The sequence below is a fragment of the Setaria italica genome, chromosome II (genome assembly GCF_000263155.2).
Source record: "Setaria italica strain Yugu1 chromosome II, Setaria_italica_v2.0, whole genome shotgun sequence".
NCBI lineage: Eukaryota > Viridiplantae > Streptophyta > Magnoliopsida > Poales > Poaceae > Setaria > Setaria italica.
Genome location: NC_028451.1, coordinates 4729852 through 4749662, shown reverse-complemented (window position 1 = coordinate 4749662; position 19811 = coordinate 4729852). Strand labels below are relative to the sequence as shown.

General features: G+C 44.6%; 3 protein-coding genes and 1 long non-coding RNA gene across 4 annotated transcripts; 2 read left to right on the top strand and 2 right to left on the bottom strand.

Annotated features, from left to right (window-relative positions):
• The first annotated feature begins 984 nt into the window (after positions 1-984).
• LOC101771944 (regulatory protein opaque-2) lies at positions 985-3865 on the top strand. The gene is made up of 6 exons (XM_004955603.2): positions 985-1377; positions 2092-2146; positions 2303-2498; positions 2618-2693; positions 2794-2919; positions 3384-3865. The coding sequence occupies exons 1-6, from the start codon at positions 985-987 to the stop codon at positions 3786-3788; spliced, it is 1251 nt and encodes a 416-aa protein (XP_004955660.1). The 3' UTR covers positions 3789-3865.
• Positions 3603-4334, bottom strand: LOC105913833. Its single transcript, XR_001163326.2, has 3 exons — positions 4197-4334; positions 3814-4088; positions 3603-3735 (listed from the first exon to the last, which is right to left on the bottom strand). It is a non-coding gene; the product is annotated as an uncharacterized LOC105913833 (long non-coding RNA).
• Positions 4335-5940: 1606 nt separating this feature from the next.
• Positions 5941-7841, top strand: LOC101771150. Its single transcript, XM_004955601.2, has 2 exons — positions 5941-6266; positions 7452-7841. The coding sequence occupies exons 1-2, from the start codon at positions 6138-6140 to the stop codon at positions 7551-7553; spliced, it is 231 nt and encodes a 76-aa protein (XP_004955658.1). The 5' UTR covers positions 5941-6137; the 3' UTR covers positions 7554-7841.
• LOC101771548 (guanylate-binding protein 3) lies at positions 7731-13512 on the bottom strand. Its single transcript, XM_004955602.3, has 17 exons — positions 13159-13512; positions 12242-12344; positions 12042-12111; positions 11917-11955; positions 11713-11830; positions 11586-11643; positions 11437-11501; positions 11329-11335; positions 11193-11253; positions 10506-10565; positions 10349-10368; positions 10196-10261; positions 9704-9871; positions 9359-9616; positions 8825-9037; positions 8343-8614; positions 7731-8253 (listed from the first exon to the last, which is right to left on the bottom strand). The coding sequence occupies exons 1-17, from the start codon at positions 13269-13271 to the stop codon at positions 8112-8114; spliced, it is 1833 nt and encodes a 610-aa protein (XP_004955659.1). The 5' UTR covers positions 13272-13512; the 3' UTR covers positions 7731-8111.
• Between the last annotated feature and the right edge of the window lie 6299 nt (positions 13513-19811).

Here is a 19811-nt window from a genome sequence, read left to right as displayed (position 1 = left end):
ACAGGAATTGTGAGCATATATTAGCACTAAGAACACATATACATGTTGGTAAGCTACAATCCAGTGCAAAGCGTGCAAGTTTATGTTTCCTTATGAACTTTTCAAAGAAAAAGAAAGCTGTTGTGGACAAGTAAAGCTTCACTGATGAAAAAAAAAAGTTATAAATGGATAAGCATAGTTTGTTAGCTAATTAGTCAAGGATTACTACACATGTAGCAAATGACACAAAAAAACAAAAATAAAAAGAAGAAGAAGAAGAAGGAAACACGGTATCCCATATCCCCATATAGGATGTAGCTGGGATTTATGTTTACATTTTCTTTCATTTGGATAGGTTCACCACATTGAAATTAAAGTGAAGGTTATTAACTTGTTACATACATCCTTTTGTGTTTCTCCTAGTTTCTCCACATCAACCTCAAAGGTCTACCTAGGTTGAACAGAAAGTGCAAATGCATGTTGGTAGCCATGGTATCTAGACCAAAGTCAGTGAGGCTTGTTCTCTAATAATGATTTAAAGTTAGGAGCACACGGACACAGTTAGTTTGATTTGTTCTTGGCTTATTACCAACACTTGTTAAAAGTGTTTAAAGGAAGCAAAGCATGCATGCACATAGCGTCACGATAAAACCCATAACTTTGCATCACCTAACTCTGCTTTCTGTTAGCCTTTTCATTCCCTTCCCAAACAAAATTACTTGTCCGCATTGCCTTGGTCACATCAAACGTGGGCTTCTTGGTTCACATTGAGTGTAAGGGCCATGCACTTTTGCCTCTCGAGAAATTTCCATGGACACAACCCTGCACTAGATAAACGGGCACCCTTCTAACCTACACACCTGAACATAACTCATGGCTGCATAGCAACAGGCAAACCCAGGCCACTAAGGTCCATCCCTAGCCTTGCAACTATTGTTTACCCTCTCCAAAGCCAATTAGATGTAGTATTTGTTTCCTCTTTCAATTTTGTAGCATTCCATCGACATGGATGATCATGCCATCTCAATGGAGGAGATCATCCCTGACCCGTTTTGGGAGGATCTGCCACCACCACCGGAGCCGCCTCTGGTGACTAGTGATGGTCTCATAGATGGAGTTGCTACTGATGGAGGTGGGGAGGGTACCAACGCAATGGACCAGAACCAGAGCCCCTCGGAGTGGAGCTTTGAGAGGTTGCTAGAAGAGGAGCTTCTGACTGACGCAGCACCATTGGAGAACTTCAGTGGCTCAGCTACTCATGCTGACACAGTGGTTGAGGAGGTGGACCATGCAACGATGGCGCCTGCGGCCGTGAGCACGGTAGGCGATCCCATGGAGTACAACACCATCCTGAAGAGGAAGTTGGATGAGGACCTCGCCACCGTCGCCATGTGGAGGGTACGCCACTTTTGCTTATCTTTCTTCTGTGCTCTGTAGATTATGATTTGTAGTGTGCTTAGCTAGGGTGCAATTGGAAGAAATTAAAGCTTTGTTAGTGATTAAAAATATACTTACATGGTTGTGCTACGGTGAAGTAGTACTAAGTATATGCATCACATCTGGGGCATCTGAACGCCTTTAAAAGCAATGTGGATAGATAGTTCGTGATGTAGAGATAGTATTGCAATTCGTTGAGATCTATGATCTGTTGGAGTTATGTTATGGCTACACAAACTAACACACAATTAGTTCATCATAGGTCGCTGCGTTTGTTTAAAACTTTGTATGGTGCTAATGGCACAGGAGTTAATTAATAATTTTGGGACACTCCATTCTTTCTTATTTTGCACCTTGTTTAGGTACTACCTACAAATTATGCGCACAATGTTAACATAGGGAAAAAAAAGTATTAGGCTTATCAGAAATAAGGTCGGTTGTGATCAGATTAGGACGTGGTAAACCAAATTAGATAAAGTCCCATGAGGAATTTAAGAGATGAAATCATGGCAAAAATCCATTGGTATGTAAAAATAATCATTACAGTAGAAATAGTTGACTCTGCAAGTGCATGTGTTTGTTTTTTTTATATAGTTCTTTTTAGATGTTTCCACTCTTCAGTTGTTAAATCCATTTTTGTTCTTTAACTTCAAATAGCGGCATGTCCATTCACAGGCTTCCAGTGTTGTGCATCCAGAACATTCACAAGGCTCAAACAATTACATTGGAGGTACTATATTTTGTCCCTGTTACATATGGTCACTATTATAGGGGCCATAGCATGATTCAATAACATTAAAACCAAAGTTGGTTATTTTTAACACATACTTGTCTCCTCTTTGGGATCATTTTTTTTTATGGACCCTCTTTGGGATCATTATTCCAGGTAACATAAATTTCGTGCAGAACATGCGGTCCATTAGTGAAGGTCCAATAAATCGCGCTCGAAATGCATATATTCGTGCAAGGCTTGCTACTTCCTCTTCCTCAAGGGATCCTTCACCCTCAGATGATGACGATATGGATGGAGAAGTAGAAATACTGGGATTTAAGCTGCCTACTGAAGAGAAAGTGAGGAAAAGGTAACATCTATTTGCAACATAGTATGTGTTTTACCCACATCCTTCTGAAGAGCAGCTGAATGATGAAGAACTGCAAAATACTCCAGATTTCTGAACTTACTTTGCTATCAAACTTTTAGAAAGGAATCCAACCGAGAATCAGCCAGGCGCTCAAGATATAGAAAGGCAGCTCACTTGAAGGAGATGGAGGACCAGGTGCGGTGTCGCAAATTAAAATTGCTTCATGAATTTGCATACTAAAAAAAAATTTAGGAATGTGAGAGCAATGCGTATGAATGGTGCCACATCATTACAGGTTGCACAGTTAAAAGTTGAAAACTCTTCTTTGCTGAGGCGCCTGGCTACTCTGAACCAGAAGTATACTGATGCTACCGTTGACAATAGGGTGCTGAAAGCAAACATGGAGACCCTAAGAGCTAAGGTATGATGTTTTCTATGACACGTCCAATGCATTTAATCCTCAAGTACCTTCTTGCAAATCACTTGGTGCATATGGTGAAGATTTATCTATCAAAGTGTTGGGAGAATAGGTTTTTTTTTGTATTATTGTCGTGTTTATGTCAAATATAAGGACGCATGTAACATATCAACATACCAAATTCTCTTGTTGATGCATGGTTCCTAGAAGGACAATAATAATTTAGTACTCGGAAATGGCAAGCATATGTTTTCATTTATTCATAGGACAAAATTTTGTTGTGGCATCTACCACAGCAACATGCAACAACTAGACAGTTAGAGCAAGAATCAGGTGCCATTACTCAGTATTCCCTTTTTCAGCATATATAATACCAGTGTCTAATCCATTGCCTAATGCTTGTAATACACAATGAATCAAAGTATGTGGATGGTTCACACACACTGCACCGTGTGATCTAATTGCAGGTGAAGATGGCTGAGGACGCACTGAAGAGGGTTACAGGGACGATGAGTTCATCACAGCCCTCCAGGCCTTCTCCTCCGGTGCCAGCCAATGCTGACGCTTCAGGCCCTATCCTTGACAACATCATTGACTACCTGATGAACTCAACAGATGCCACGACTGACAACAATTTTGAGCCGAGAACGGCGACGACCCCGTCGTTCTCACAACAAGCTGAGAAGCCGGCGGCGGCCAGCACGAACAGCGCCATGATAAACCGGATCGCTGCGCATCACGCGGTGGCCGTCGAGCTTCTCCACAAGAGGCTGGGTGCCATGCCGACGGCCTCCTCTGGGGTTGCACCACCGCCGGAACCTGCGCCGCCGTCGGATGTGCTGGTTGAGTCCACTGACATGGGTGTGCATTAGGCATTACTACCTCTATTGGGAATACCTGAAGTAAGCTGAACAATGTTGTGTCGTCGTCGTGGTGTGGACTCGTGCGTTTTATGCATAACACCTTCTGAATAATTTTGGATGAGCTCATCAACAATGGAATAAGTTGGTAACAGTACACCTTCTAAATAAGGCACAGGGTTGCCTCCTTCGACATTCAAGTGATTGAAATGAAGAGTATACATTCTGATTGCTCCTAGTCACGAAGGTCTTAAGAATAGTGTCATTCTGTCCATCTTTGTTCAAGATTTACTGTAGATCGTTCAAACATAGCTTGAACCGGGAAAGAATTTAAAAAAAAACACACATATTAGCTTTACTAAGGCGATCTAATGTTTCCAGCAAAATCCATCATCGATTGAGCTTGAATCTACACCAAACCTTTTATATGTCGCGGAGGACTTGAGAGTCGCCTTCCTCCAATTCGCTTGAATGCATGTGTATGCTGCACGCTGTTAGGACCAGTAGTTGAAGACTACCCCGTCTTGCTCCTACCTCCGCGACTCACGGGACGCGTGCCGAGCAGAGAGCGCGGGAGAGAGCAGGCAGAGAGCGCGGGGAGAGCGGGCGCGCGCAGAAGAGGCAGAGAGCGCGGGAAAAAGCGCGCCCTGTGGTCCTCGCAGTCTCCTCGCATGCGTGGGCCGCTCGAGCCTTATCCCCTCCCTCTCCTCTCTACCACTCAGATGCAAGCGGCGACGGTAGGGTGGTGGCGGCGCCGCAGCCTCGCCGCCGAGGGAAGGCGCAACGGCGGCGGCGCGGCTTGGCGAATGACGGCGGCGGCGGCGGCGGCACGGCCTTGCTGGCGAGGGAAGGGAAGGGAAGGCGGCGGCGGCGCGACCTGGCGAACAAAGGCGGCGGCGGCGCGGCCTTGCCGGCGAGGGAAGGTACGGCGGCGCAGCGCAGGATGAGGTGCTCTCTTCCGTTTCCGCTTCTCGTTGTGTCAGATAGCAAAAGCTTAGAGGATCGGTTGGAGCACATCGAGACAGAGAAAGGGGTGGATTCTGTTATTTCTGTATGATGAGCAGTAAGTTGAATATCTCTAAATACATATTCCATTTTTCACAAAAAAAAATCACTATTCCACGTGCCAAGAAAATTGGTTTCATTTTTTTTGGAAAAACAAAATTGGTTTCATTTGGGTAGCCGCATTTTTTGAACGTTAGAGCATCTCCAAGAGATGTCTAAAACCAATCCTAAAATTAAATTTTAGGAACCAATGAGGAAAAATACTCTCCAACAAACGCCCAAAGAGATTTCGAATTATTCGCGCTTTCCCAAAACCTACCGCAAATCGAGCCAGGAAAAGGACGCTCCTCCGCACTCCCAATCCGAAGTTCCCGCGCACGTATCCCGTCACCGCCGCCGTCCACCCTGCGCCGCCTGTACCGCCCCGTCAAAAGCGCCGCCGCTGTTGCTCCACATCAGTTCGACGCCGGCGTGATCTTCAATCACCACGGTAGCATATTCCCGGGCGTGCTAATCGCCATCTCCGATAGCCGGCCTGCTACTATCCTGTTGCTGTCGCTGATCATGCAGCCGAGGAACAAGGTAGGTCAGCATCTCTGCCAACGGACCTTCAGTTTTCAGAGGAATCTGTATCAGTATCTTGCTAATTGAGGTCGTACATTCATCTTTTGAAGCAATCTCTGCATGGTTATGTGCAATCCAATCTGTTGCAGCATGTGCATGATAGGAGAGCCAATTATCACGATTCAAATTAGTTTCTCGCTGTTCATGGACTATGGACGCTCCACTTTGTTTTTCTATAATTAAAGCAACGTGCAACCTGTGGAAAAAAAAAAGGCCACGCACAAAAATCATGTAGAAGCCCAACATGGCCCATCTGAACGACGTGGCCCAATTCAAATGTTTTGGGATCCAATTTTTAGGACAACTCTTGGAGAATGCGGTGAAATTTGGGTCCGACGGATGTGGAGTAGCTCCCAATACAGATGTTTTAGGACTTGTTTTTTTTTTTTTTGCCCTCTCTTGGAGATGCTCTTACATGGGTAGCGGCATCATGAATGGGCCGTGGTTCTCCATAGAAAAGAGGCCCAGCCCAGGTGAACATCGCTGCCAGCCTGCCACTTTTGGGTGTACGTGGCCGGGCTCCGCCCCCGCATTCGAGCTCGAACCCAAATCTAAAGCCGACGGGGTCGGTTCAGCCCCGCAGGCCGACGCCGACGCCGCCGACGCCGTCGAGGGGGAAGAGGAGAGAGAGAGAGAGAGAGAGAGAGGGTGATTCGGATTTAGTGTGAGGCTAACGGAGTGCCGGGGAGTGGAGTGAGGAGGACGAAGGGGGTTCGCCGTCGCCGGCGGAGCATGTCGTCGCTGGGGACGTCCAAGGGGATCCTGGAGATCGCCAAGTTCGGCGTCTACGTCTCCGTGCCCGTCGCGCTCACCTACCTCGTCGCCACCGACTCCAAGACCCTCAAGAAGCTCATGGGCCTCGTACGTTCCTTGTACCCTCCCCCTCCCTACCTCTTGCTCCCTGAATCGTTGTCGCTCTCCTCCCGAGGAGGCATCAGGCTAATTAGCCGGTCGGATTGGGTACTACTGCTTGTGCGATTGATTGTTGGCCAGTGACTAGGGCTCGGAGCTGATTGGGGATCTGTGGCTCCGCCGTGCCTGTGCCAAACATTTGGGGCCGCTAGGGTTTAGCTGATTTTTCCCCCCTTGATAAGAAAGTGGATAGAAATGTTGATCGGTACAGAGTGAAGATGGGTGTGGGAATGCTCTGGATGCTCCATGAGCCAGATTCTGGAAATGATTCTGAGCTGTGCCTGTGTCAGGATTCTGGAAATTATTATGAGCTGTGCGCCTGTGCCTGTATCGAATTCTGGAAGTAGCAATGCTTAGCTTGGCAGTGATGTTTTGTAGGATGTTGTGGCATAGTTGTTCCTGTTGATTGAGAGCTGGACGCTCTTAAGATGATGCTACCCCAACCTTACTAGTTTAAGCTAATTCTATTGGATGCATAGGCACAATCTCATTTTTTGTTCCTTTTCGTTGCATTTAGAAGAATCTTTTTCCCCATGTATGTGCAGTATAAGTGTGTATTGTGTCATCAAGAGGAGAAATTTATTGGTTTTGATACAGTGATAAGCAGGACTTGCAGCATACTTAGCCAAACACCACAAAGAATCTTTCAGGAAGTTATACAGCACAAGCTACAGCTTGTAGTTCATTCACCCGGTTGCCGATTGCCTGCTTGCCCCAATAGCAACTTCTCTTTCCTAGGGAGGTGCGGATGCACATGGGCACATTCACCACCGTGGTTTTAGCCCTCTTTGGCTTGAATTGCGGTGACTTTCATTTCTTGGTGAACAAATAGCCAAGTTTCTCAGTTTCTCTTTCTCCTATATGTTGTTCTTGTGATTCTTAATAAAGATGTTCTTGGTTTGGTTTACAAATGGCACTTTGCTCAACTCCGAGGCAACATGGCTGGTCTTGTATGTGTCTCAATTGATGTTTCAATATTTGATTCTTAGTGAACATTTCCTACAGTTGTTCATTCATTGATCACAAACTTGCCAGAGACAAATACATTAGCTTTATGTGTTGAGCAACTGTTGATTACCCTGCATTTATATATCTTTACATAAAGATTGAATTATCTCTGTGCGCCCTTTGCAGCGTCCTTATGTGGTTTATCCACCTGAAGGTCCACGCCCACCACCGCCCGAAGAACTTCGTGAGAGGGCTCGGGAAATAGCTCGGAAGAGGCAGCAGAGTTGAATGTATTGGTGACTAGGGAACATCACAGATCATAAATCCAGCTCACAGATATGGTAGAGAATGTCACTCTGGTTGTTGATATGGAGCACTTGTTTGGCCCTGGTCTGTAACATCCTTTTGATGTTGTTGTCATAATAACATTCAAGTGGCTGTGGGTTCTCTGTTTTGAGCTGAGGATTGACTGAATGTAACGCACTGTATTTCTTGTTGGGAGCCAGTTCAAATGGTACATTTTGAGTTCTAGACTCCTTGAAATGGTACAGAATAAAAGAAAGGTCATATTTCGTATCTCAGCATCTCATTTTGAGTAAAATGAGTAGTAAAGAAAGCAATTGTCCTGGATGAGACTAAGATACCTCTGAGCATAGATGGTTAAATGTACTCTGTTTTGATTACATATTTACAACAGAAGCTTGCATGGTGCCTCAAGGATGCTCATTTTTGCATTGCCATGTGGACTCGAATGAATCTGTTATCCGTTGGCTGAGAGCACTGATAAAATCACGCCCAGCCAACAGTGGAGTATGTACATGCTCTTGTTCGTGTGTACTTGATGGATCAATCTGTTCTTGGGCGATTTGAGCTTCTGTAAGACCCATTGTACAGAGGCAGCAACGACCGTGCAATTCCTTTCCTTCCACCCAGACAACGCCAATAAATTGCCAAAAACCACAGCACCACAACGATCGGGATCGCCCATCTGTGCAAGAAGATCAGCAGCATATAAGAGAAACAACATAGCAGAGATTATATGGCCGCTGTATTGTTACAGGGAAGAAGAATGCAAACCTGTCAAGATCAAGAATAGGGCTGTAGACGATGGTTTCCCAGGTAGAGACGACTATGTGCCAGACAGGATTGTAGTACAGGGACTCTGAGGACCAGAACATCCTTGTGTATGTCTCCAGGAAGGCAAACATCACCCAGGCAGCGATCTCGAGCAGGAAGAATTTGACCACGAAGCGCCCGATGACAACCATGACTAGGGAGAATATCACCAGCCAGTTGAAGAGCTTATTGTTGTACTCCTTGATGAAAAGAGCGCGAGACCTTGCCAGCATCTGGAAGAATGGATAGAAGATAGAACTCGATTCAGTTTAACAATGTCAGATAGGAAATACAGGCAAAAGGTGTTGTTTCTATTTTATTACGGGGAACATATATTATAGTACACCTAACAGCTCTGTGCATTATCCCTGAAATCTATCACAGTTATTCACGAACCTCATGGAAGCTATCCTAACTTGCACTGTAAGTAAAAAGAGAGAAACCTTTGACATCCGGCGTTGATAACTTTCCTTGGCAGGCCCCACACAATCCATTTCGAAACTTTGATTGCAGAGAAGAAATCCTGCATCAAATTTTGCCATGGACGGAAGCTTTAAGACTTGAAGGTGTTCCATTTTATCTTCGCACTCTGAGAATCGTGCTTCACACAGCTTTGATGACTGATATTCGTTGGCCTGACCAAAGTTTCTGAAGATCTAAAAAGAATACCTGGTTAGGCATTACCAAAGATTTTTTTCCCATATTGCATAAGCTGCAATGCACACAAGATTAAAAATGACAAAACACTTCTTGCCCTAAAAGCTATGCAAAAATTGATCTCAGATTCTCCACAAAATAAAGTGGTTTGCACAAAAACATTATGCTGTCAGTGTCATACTTACTCTATGGATCTGAGAAAATAAATTGAAAATCTTAAACTCTTTAGCAAGGAGTATGAAACTTCATGACAGGGATAAAATGCAGAAATAAGATTTTATCATGAACTGAATAAAATATGAACAAAATGTCAAGTAAACCTTTTTAATCTCTTCATCAAGCTTGAAGATGGACTGAGCAGCATGATGTTTACCGAAATGCTGCTTGTCGAAGAGCCTTCTAGCTTCATCTTTTGCGAGGTCATGAAACTGCTGAAGTTTATCCACTGATACTGGTAGACCTGCTCTGCCCATTCTTTCATTATACACCTTCAAGCAACGTTCAAGGATGGCCTTATTGAAAACTTCAACAAGCGATCCCGTCGATGGAATTTCACCTTTATTTAAAGCCTCAAGTATCTATAACAAAGGGGAATAGTTTTAAATATTTTGCAGGGAAATATTCAGATACTCTATGTAAGTAATGAACTTTCAAACAAGCATTACCTGCCCTAGGAAGGATACAAATTCTGTCCCGTTTAGAGTTCTACCCTGCACAATTTTCGGTTTTATCATGGATGAAACAATTTGTTTCAATTGATCTCTCCTTTTTAAATACAATGGATCAAGTTCCTGATCCTCCAGATCACATAACTGTGTCCTTTGCAGATGAGGCTGAAGAAAGGAAGAAATTCAGCATATCAGCTACCCATGGGCGTGCAAAGGGGGAAAAACAGTGCATATCACCAAACTGAATTCACATTGGAGACATGTTAAAGAATTGTCATATGTGTAGCTTGAAAGAGCAAAGTTAAACAACTTAGTCCTCCACCAAGATCATGTTTTGCACTTTTAATAAGCACTGGATAAATTTAATCCACATGACATGATGTGTACTGAAGTGAGATACTTGAGAACCCAACAATTCACAGCCATCAGTGCAGCTAAATGGTACTACTGCAGAACAAGAAAAACCAGAGGTTGTCTGATGCAACGCACCTGTGGCAAGCTAAAAGCTGTACTGTTATCTCCCATAACCGCCAAAGAGTCTCTGATTTGGTTGATCTGACATAACATGAAAGCCAATTTGTTCAACCAAAATTTCATTTCATATCTTCAAGTTAATAACATATTGGCTTAAAGAACTATTACCTCATCAATATATTTGTCTCCTGTAGCAATACAGAAAAGGGTGAGTTGAGTTCAACTGCTGATAAAATATATCCAGCTCTGAAAAGTGCAAAGGAAAATGCTTCTATAGAAAATCAAAGCATATTAAATATAGTTTTGTAAGATAGCTTGAACTAACCATTGTTATTAGGCACCCTTTGGAGTGCTTCATCGACCATCTGCTGAACAGATTTTCCTTCTGCATAACAGAAGTTAGCAAGATCAGAGGAAGTTTAAGAAATTTGATATAATACGAGTGTATGGAACTATTACTGCAAGTCTACAAGACATATTAACTATTGTGCAACAACTACCTTACAAAAATGCTGGTAAATAGAAAGAGCACAAGAAAATTAGTATGGAATGTACTCTACAAACTCCATGACAACATCATTCCATACAGATAGTAAGAGTAACGACTCATTACCTATATATTTACCATGCATTTTTTAATCACATCAATGGTATATATTCAGAAAAAAATATTGGGTAATAAAGTGTTCAAACTTAGATTGCTAGGGGTGGTTCCCTGAAGGAACTAATTATATGAATATTCTTTGTAGAAATCAAAAGGATCAGTAACCAATTTGAAGAGTTGGCACCAGTTTCTTTCCAAAATACAATTTAGGTCAATCATACCCTAATGTGGAGCCTTGAACAGACTGCAACATTTTCAATATTAGGAGATCAGAGGATTATTCCCTAGAACCACAATTCTGATTATCTGATCTATACTTATTATCTATTTCTCTATACTTTACACAAGCCAAAATAAATAAGGCATCTCCAAACAAAAAAAGTGATATGCGAAAAGGAAGCAACTTACGGAGAAAATCCCTCTGGATTAGCCACAGAAGTTTTGCTGGCTCAAAAGCAACATCTTGCCCCTGCAGAGCCAAACACGTGATTTTGATATAGTTTCCGGCTTCATAACTCTGGGACTTAAGTTAATGAAGTATTACCTTGACTCTGGTTTTGACAAGTCCGAGGGGAAAAAATTGAAAATATGTTAGAATACAAGGTACTTATTAAACTGGAAAGGTCCAAATCAGAGCTAGCAACAAGCAAACCTTCCATAGAATTCTTCAGCAATTTCAACAGCAAATGAAAGCCTAGATATATCAGCTTCACGAATCTGTCACCAGAAGATGTAAATTAACTCCTACCAAATGAAAGACTGGAGATGAAGGCCTGAGGACATCATAAGAGGGAAACTCACTGTCTCAGGAAGATTATAGATCAGAACAGAACTTAAAACAGTTGCCAGAGCAAATATCCTGCCACAAACAAAATTTCAATGCATTTGTTTCCATATCCAAACATATGTGTTCTTTGTAGAAACCAACCTATCATCATATACATTTGACTTCCCAACACTCTCAAATCCTTCAGTGTCCAGGTATATGACAGAAACTATGGAGCCATCAATATCCAACTCAATGGGGGTGCCCCAAACCCATATGCCTGCAAAATGTGGTTTAGTTGTTCATATTCTTCGATAAAAATATAATGAGAACATTATATTGCTTTTAATTGGCAGGTTATCTTACCTTTTGTTTTGGTATCCCGCATGTGTCCAACTCCAAAACCTGCGCCGGAAATTTATTACCCCTCCAGTCCAAAATCCAAATACTTATTTTTCTGAAGCATGATTTATAGAAAAAGTTCAGTGTACCTTTATCACATGATAAGGAGAGAAGTTGGTTGAGAAGAAAAGATTTGCCAGATCGATATGGACCAATAACCTGATTTTACAACAACAAATTAAAGACAGAACTTGGTAAAGGCAGCATGTATGTGTTTGTTATGATAGAACAAAATATCCCGTATCCCTGCAAACCATTAAGTCACTTGAATATTAGAGTTTGAACATACAGAGATAGCAGCTATTGGAGTTTTGATCCTCTGAATGGCCTCCAAACCTTCTTTTGCAAGACGGAGTTTCGTGTGACTGTAGTCTGGTTTGACTATTGGAAACCTGCATAACAATCTCTGATCAAAAGTCTGACAAATAAATGTATGTTTTCGAGTCTATCTTGTTGATAAATACTGATATTTTCCATCTCAATTGATTCAAATATTCTGAATTATAGTAGAAATAAATGTAACAGTTCTAGTATGCATATATTTCACTGCCATCCACTCAGGAAACATATTTTAGATTAGCCTTACCATCCATCCAAACAGCAAAATGCCTCATTCCGTTAGATCACAATTTGTGGATAAGCTCATATGGTCAAGTGTTCAATTTAATAATTGTCAATCATTCACTTAGAAAACAACAACTTTTGTATGCTTGACTAGTCATTTGTACAATAATACCACACAAAGTACTACATACTCCACGTTTCACAGGATTATAGCCACTGGGTTTCATCCCCATTCATCAGCAAGAACTACTTCCTCCTTCCATAACTCAGCTTCGCAAATAACTACATTTCACATAAAAATAGGCCAGCACAAGCTCATCAAAGCATTTCTCACTCGACCAAAGCAGCAGAAATTCGCACATTTTTAAAATTACGCAAAACTGCGCCATATGCAATGGATGCGGGGACGATCGATTGGCGACTGAAATTTGGGCTTCTTCCTAACTAAAAACGTGACTAAAATGAAAAGATGCTGTCATCTGAACCCGATGCTAGTACAATCTAACGCCGGAGGAAGAATCCAACGCGAAACCTGACGCTTAAACGCAGGAAACGGGTGATTGGGAATCGTCAACGAAAAATGTTCAAGTTACACTTAGAACTGCATCCTCATTAAGCTTTAAGAAACCATTTGCAACTTACGCGCGCTCGAGGTCGCCGGCATCGGCATCCCCTGCCGCCGCGGCAGCAAGCAACCACAGCACCGCCGCCGCGGCCAACACCGCGGGCGCCGGGGCACGCGCCCACCACCCCATCGCCGCAACAAATCCACCTTCCGCCCGCAGGGGTGCACGACCCGACCTCGAAATCGAAGCGCGATCGCCCTCAAACGGCTGCGACTACGGCAGCGGTTCCTCGGGTCGTGGGAGGAGGCTTATTCGATGCAGAGGGGGGAAGGGAGGGAGGGAGGGAGGGAGAGGTCCCGCGCCAGCAACAGGGGCGGGCTGATAAAGGGCTCGGGTTCCGTGACCTCGCCCCCCGCGGAGACGGTGGCTTTTGCTTGGCGAGAGGGGGGAAGGAGACGTCGAGGCGAGGCGAGGTGGGCGGCGGAAGGGGGAGGGGCGATCAGAGGGGAAGCTTTTGATTCGTTGGTTCAAATTTTCAAATGCGGATTCGACGATTCGTTAGAGAGACTTTGATTTGGTTTCGAAACTTAATGCCCACGTGTCAGCACGATGGGCCACCTCCCAGCCAGCTCGGACGCTGGAAGACTGGCCGGGGGCCCAGCGTGTCAGCGGGAGGAAATTGCTGTGAGTTTTTTTTAGATCAGGAAATGGCTGTGAATGGGTGGGTCCCCAGATTAGCATTTGGGCCTAGTTTACGAGCCGAAGGCAGAGAGGCCCGGCCCAAACGAAACATCAGCAAGTCCACAACGCGGCCGTTGTGCATTTTGGTTTCAGTTTTGCCGCTGCCAAGCATCCATCCATCAACAGCAGAGGCATAGCTTTTCAAAAATTTCGTGATTGGTTCAACCAGATGTGCAGATGGTGTGTTGCTGCAAGATGATCCATGCTGCTCTACCTCTACGGATTCAAGAGCCATGTTGCTTCTTCAGATTCAGAGTCGTTGTGTCTTCAGATCCAGAGCCATGTTGCGTCTTCCAGAAAAATTAGGTCCATTTCAGAAACATTACTTAAAAAAACTTGCAGCCAAATACTTACCAATTCCAACTTCAGAAAAAAGATGAAGCTAAGGTTGAGATACACGTCAAAAAATTTTGAGTACTTTAAGAGTGCTCAAAAACAAAAACTTCACTTTCAGATTACCTCGTGCAGCCATTGCTACTTACACAAAACAAAGATACCGGTTGGATTGACAAAAGAAAGAAACGTACGAGGAATCCCGTCGCCCCCCACCCCTCATCCCTTCGCTCCTCCCCCCACCTCCCGCGAACCTAGCGGCGCCGCCGCCGGCCGAGTCCCCCGGCGAAAATGGATGGCGATGGCGACCCTCCTCCACCCAATCCGGCGATTCCTTCCTTAGCTCCTCCAACCGGCTCGAAAATGGATGGCGATGGCGCCGGGCTTGGGGCGTCGACGGCGGCCGGCGGAACAAGGGAGGGGTCGCCGCGGCGCTGTGGTTGATCTCGTCGGACGAGGAGTGGCTGGGGGTGCTCGAGAGGTTGTTACGGTGCGGTGAGTGAGAGGAATCGACCGGTGACGGCTTATCGACGGTGAAACTGGCGGCGAGCTCTGGCGGCTGGAACTTGGGCGGGAAGCAGAGAGAATGAGCAGATGACGACGACGGCAGGCCGCAGGGTTAAACTTCAAAAACTAACCGCCTCACCGGCGTCCAGCACCAGTCTGCCTGCTTGCTGCTGTCGCACTAGCGAACTGGCGCGTGGCACGGTTAAAATCGGCCGCAGCAGCTCAAGCGGTGACCGGCAGTGGAGCTGGCTGGCAAACAGGTGAAGCAGACAAGATGCTTGCCGTCAGGTAGAGCTCCAAAATGCACAAAAATTCAGCCCCTTCTTTGATGATTCTTGTCCAAAATCATACACAAACTTTCCGAGAACCTTTAACCAAAGTTGTAGATGTATCATAGAGCTACAATTGATAGATAGGAATTTTTCTCGGGGAATGCACGGTTTGGGAGATCAAAGGCTCTGAACATCACGGCCAAAAACTTGAACTTCCAAGTTCAGTTTCAGACTTCAATACTATGCCTAACAGTGACCAAAACAGCGTACAATTCAAACTTTGAGCTCCACACACAATAGCCAAACTCCATTTTCTGTGATCAACCACTAGTCCAAAGTGTTCATTGTTGAGCTAGTCATTAGAACATTATTGGACGGAACATCTCATTTTATATCATGCTCATTGTTGAGTAGTTTTTTTTCCCTGAATTACCATAGCGATAGTACCGTAGCAGCAAACTCTCCACACTGCTTAAAACATAACCAGCTGTCCACCACGAGCAAAATAGAACATTCCCACTAGATTCTCATATTTCCAGAGTTGGAGCACTACAATCTGCCAAACACGCTTCATGTTTTTCTAAAGTTGGTAGAGTAAAATGTTTTTCTGAAGTTGGTAGAGTAAAATGTTTTTCTGAAGTTGGTAGAGTAAAACTGGAAAAGTGTGGAGCTGATTTTTGTGAGATGAAATACTACCAAATACCCCTGAGATTCATGTTGAGACCCTGTTTAGTTTCACCCAAAATTCCAACTTTGCTACTAATGCAAAGAAGAATCCCACGATAACTTTGGTTGTCCAAAGTTGGGCATTACTGTGATTGTCCAAAGTTGGCCAACTTCGGATTCAGAGTGGAGCGAACATTAAACGGTACCTCTAAAGCTACTGTTTGGATTACAGTATTACTGTTAATGGCATGGGTTTTATTTCTAGTTATTTTGTTCAGAACACCTGAATGGCTCATCTCAGTTTCACTTTCTTGGACTGGTCTGCTGCATGTCAGGTTCTTTGCATTTAAATTTTGAACTCATTCAGGTAGACAACAATCAAAGCCTTTTCTTTTATTCCAACCTCAGTGCGGTTTGCTCGGTTTTACTACAGCCTCAGAATTGCAGAGTGGCAGCATGGCTCGTAACGAGCCAATCAGCCCCGAAAGATGGTGTTCTTTTTTGCAATTTATCATCACCGGCCAGCAAACAAACTCACTTTCCCACATCCATTCAAGTTTATACAAAGACAACTGAAAGGCCAAATAAAATGAACCAACACTAAATCTCTTGATGAAAAGATGCATCATTCAAAAACACTGGATGCAGAATAGAAGACGTGAGATCAGAGATCTGGGGGCGTGTCGAAGGGGGACATCAGAATTGCAGAGTTGGCAGCATGGCACGAGCCAATCAGCCCCGAAAGATGGTGTGTTTTGGTTGCATTTTTCATCACAGTCCACCCATCATCGCGCTAGGAGATCTATCATCCGAGCAAACGAAACCAAACAGGAAAAAAACAGAGAAAAATCTCCAGACAAGGAGGAAGACAACAGAAACAAAAACCCAAGAAACAAACCACAATGATTCGTGATACAATCGAATCGGGAGAAACAAATAGGCGCCGAGAGAACAGCGGCGATACGCGTTGCGACGGCGGCGGAAACCCTAGTTTGACATTGGATGGGGATGGATGGGCGAAGGCGAGGTAGTTTCTTTTATAGGAGGTGGGGGTGAAGTCCGAGCCGTTGGATTGGGCGTCGTGACAATGAGAAGGGGTCTGCCGCTCTGGTAGACCTAAAAGGCCCCATTTGGGTCGATAATGTCGGCCCAAGAGAGAAGGGACAACCCAAGCAATTCAAAACCTAATATTTTGGTTATCGTTAGCACTACGTCAGTTTTACACTTTTTATTATACTGGACGAACTTCACCTTTCAATTTCTCAAAAACAATTGACGATAAGACTAATATAACTATAGTAAATTCTATAAGGAGATGTATTAAAAATAAATATTTAATAGCATGTAGATTTATTTTTTCAGATCTATGCATTTGGCTGATAGTTTAGTGCTTTTTTAGAATTCTCTTAAATGGCCCAGAGTTTTCATATATAAATTAGACAATTTTCTGAAAGGTTTTTTGCAAATGAGGTTGTTCATTTTATTACTCGCACGATGTTTTTCACCCGTGAAACCTCTATTTTGCAATACTTACCGTTATGTATGGGTACATTATTCATCCCAACCCAAGTGTGGAGTTATTGATCTTAGAGGAATCGCGTCTATGTTCACCCTACCTAGCGAAAACATAATACAAGTCCTAGTTTGTGCACATTTATGTGGTTAATATCCCAAATAACATGCTAACTAGAGATAATCAAGCCAAGCTGGAACTAGATTATGGCTCGTGTTTGTTACGTGGAAATAGGAGGGTTTTACCTGTATGCCATTATAAAAGTTGGGTCTAACCTCCATGCCCCTAAAAAGTTCGTCGACACCTGTATGCCCAAGTGCAACTTGGTTTGTCCATCCATGCCATTCCGTCACTATTCCGTTCGGTTTTGGCCGTTTGAGAGCTCTTACAAGCGGACCCAGGTAGCGAAAAATATCCATTGTACCCTTTGTCTCCAACGCGCATATGGCGTCACCAGTGGCAGAGCTGGCCATCAATTCAAGAGGGGGCAGTTTCTACTGTCTATGGTGTCTATTACCTAGTATCGACGCCGGCTTCTTAATAAAAATTGTTAGGGAATTGGATATGATGCTGATGATTACTTAATTAAGGCAGAAATAGCTCTTGTGGTTTATAAGTAAGAAAAAATAAATAGATGAACTAACAGTAGGCAAGCATACTACTGATTAACCAAATGGTACTGTATCTGAAAAAAACCAAATGGTACTATATGGAGTTAGCACTCCTGACAAAGCAAATGAACTACTCGATAAAGGAAAAACATATGGGTGAGTAGACACATGTTTACACCATGTAGATGTTCAGGAGTAATGTGCAAGCAACAAAAAAAAGTCGTTTGAAAGTTTATTGCGCACAGCGGGGGAGGGGGCGCAGGGTCCTCCATTGCTATAAGGAGGCTAGAGATTTTGTTTGATCTTCCTAATAGCTTCTTAACATGAAAAGTTAGAAGCTCACACAAATAGTGAATTTCTCGTGCAACTTTTGGAAAGTCGTAAGCCTAAAAAAGATGAATTTATATGAAAAGCTAGAAAACTCAGTTTTACGAGCTTTTTTAGCTTTTTAAGCTCATAAGGCTAAACATATCTTCCAAAGCTAGTGTTGTTTTTAAGAACAAAAAGCCAGCAGCAATTTTTCAGAAAAGTTAGGGTGTATTTGGATGGAGGGATAAGTGGGACGGTATAGGATCATCCTCTTTTTTAGGATGAGATGATCCCACTTGGTGTTTGGTTGGAGGGATGGGGCGTCCTAGTTTCGTTATTTGGTTGAAGGGATGAGGACGAATGAAATAGACGGTGTTAGTATTCCATTAGCCGCGGGGTCCACTGTCAGCCTCAGAGGAGGGCCTCATCCCTTTCCTCCTGCGCCCCTCTAATCCGGTTCACACACCGCTCGCGGCTCCTCCTCGCCAACGCTGTCGTCGCGATCACCGAATCCCATGCTAGAGGCGCGGATCTCGCGGCCCGGGCACCTGGCCGATCCAGCGATTGGGATGAGCGGCTCGGCAGCGGGGCTGGGGCTGCGGTTTGAGCGGCAGCGGAGGACCGAGCGAGAGCGCGCGGCGGGCGGAGCCTGGGGCGGGGGTGCGGGGCCGGCGGGGGCGGGGGAGCGGGAGGGGTGGAGTGGGGGCAGGAGGGGGGAGAACCGCTGCCGCCGGTGGCAGGGCCAGGGACGCGGGCGTCAGCGGCGGCTAGGCCGAGAGCACGACGGCATTGGCATGGGGCGCGGGCAGCACAAGGCAGCAGCTCGGGCACGACTCTGGGCGGCAGTCAGGGCACGTGGCGCCGGAGGTGGTGGGCGCAGGCAGCGAGCGAGGCGCAGAGCAGAGCAGCAGGGCGAGGTGGATGAGCGGGCGCGGGATGGCGCAGGAGGAGACGGGAGGGAGACACTGTCCGCGAGGGACGGATCGCTTCGACCGATTCGGAGGAACGGTTCCATCCCACTTTTTTCAAGGAATATTCTACTTTGATGTTGTTCTCGTCCCACCATTCCTCTAACTAAACACATGCAAAATTGAAATCGTGCTATCCTCATCCCACCGTTCCTCTAACTAAACACATGGAAAACTGAAATCATGCCATCCTATCGCATCATGTTCCTCCGTCCAAACACACCTGTAGACACCGCACCTCAAGACCTCTGAGGGTGTCTGCCGCTGGAGGATGGAACTCGGAATGCCTTGTCGCTTGTCTGACAGAAGCGGAGGCGATTGGTCCACAGACCCAGATGAGAGGTTTTTAAGGGCCCGTTTGGATCCGGCGTCCTAAATTTTAGGACATGTCACATCGGATGTTTAGATACTGATTAGAAATATTAAATATAATCTAATTACAAAACTAATTGCACAGATGGAGTCTAATTCACGAGACGAATCTATTAAACCTAATTAGTCCATGATTTGACAATGTGGTGCTACAGTAACCATTTGCTAATGATGGATTAATTAGGCTTAATAGATTTGTCTCGCAAATTAGTATAGGGGTTCTGCAGTTAGTTTTATAATTAGCTCATGTTTAGTCCTCCTAATAAGCATCCGAACATCCGATGTGACCCTCCTAAAGTTTAGTACCTTGTATCCAACACCCCTTAACCTCTAGCTATACTTCACTCGAATTGGTCCACAGACCCAGAGGTCGCGCGTGGCTGCACGCCGCTCGCCATGCGCTGCGCTGACATGATCTACATGGGAGAGCCCCGCAT

Bases quoted from the DNA above. Each gene is read 5' to 3' on its own strand.
- LOC101771548 (XM_004955602.3), bottom strand. From the start codon at position 13,271: ATGGGGTGGTGGGCGCGTGCCCCGGCGCCCGCGGTGTTGGCCGCGGCG. The intron at 12,345-13,158 runs GTAAGTTGCAAA...ATTGTTATGCAG, and splicing joins GCCGGCGACCTCGAGCGCGC to GTTTCCAATAGTCAAACCAG. The intron at 10,369-10,505 runs GTTAGTTCAAGC...GTATTGCTACAG, and splicing joins AAGGGTGCCTAATAACAATG to GAGACAAATATATTGATGAG.
- LOC101771944 (XM_004955603.2), top strand. From the start codon at position 985: ATGGATGATCATGCCATCTCAATGGAGGAGATCATCCCTGACCCGTTT. The intron at 2,499-2,617 runs GTAACATCTATT...TCAAACTTTTAG, and splicing joins GAAGAGAAAGTGAGGAAAAG to AAAGGAATCCAACCGAGAAT. The intron at 2,694-2,793 runs GTGCGGTGTCGC...ACATCATTACAG, and splicing joins TGAAGGAGATGGAGGACCAG to GTTGCACAGTTAAAAGTTGA.
- LOC101771150 (XM_004955601.2), top strand. From the start codon at position 6,138: ATGTCGTCGCTGGGGACGTCCAAGGGGATCCTGGAGATCGCCAAGTTC. The intron at 6,267-7,451 runs GTACGTTCCTTG...CGCCCTTTGCAG, and splicing joins TCAAGAAGCTCATGGGCCTC to CGTCCTTATGTGGTTTATCC.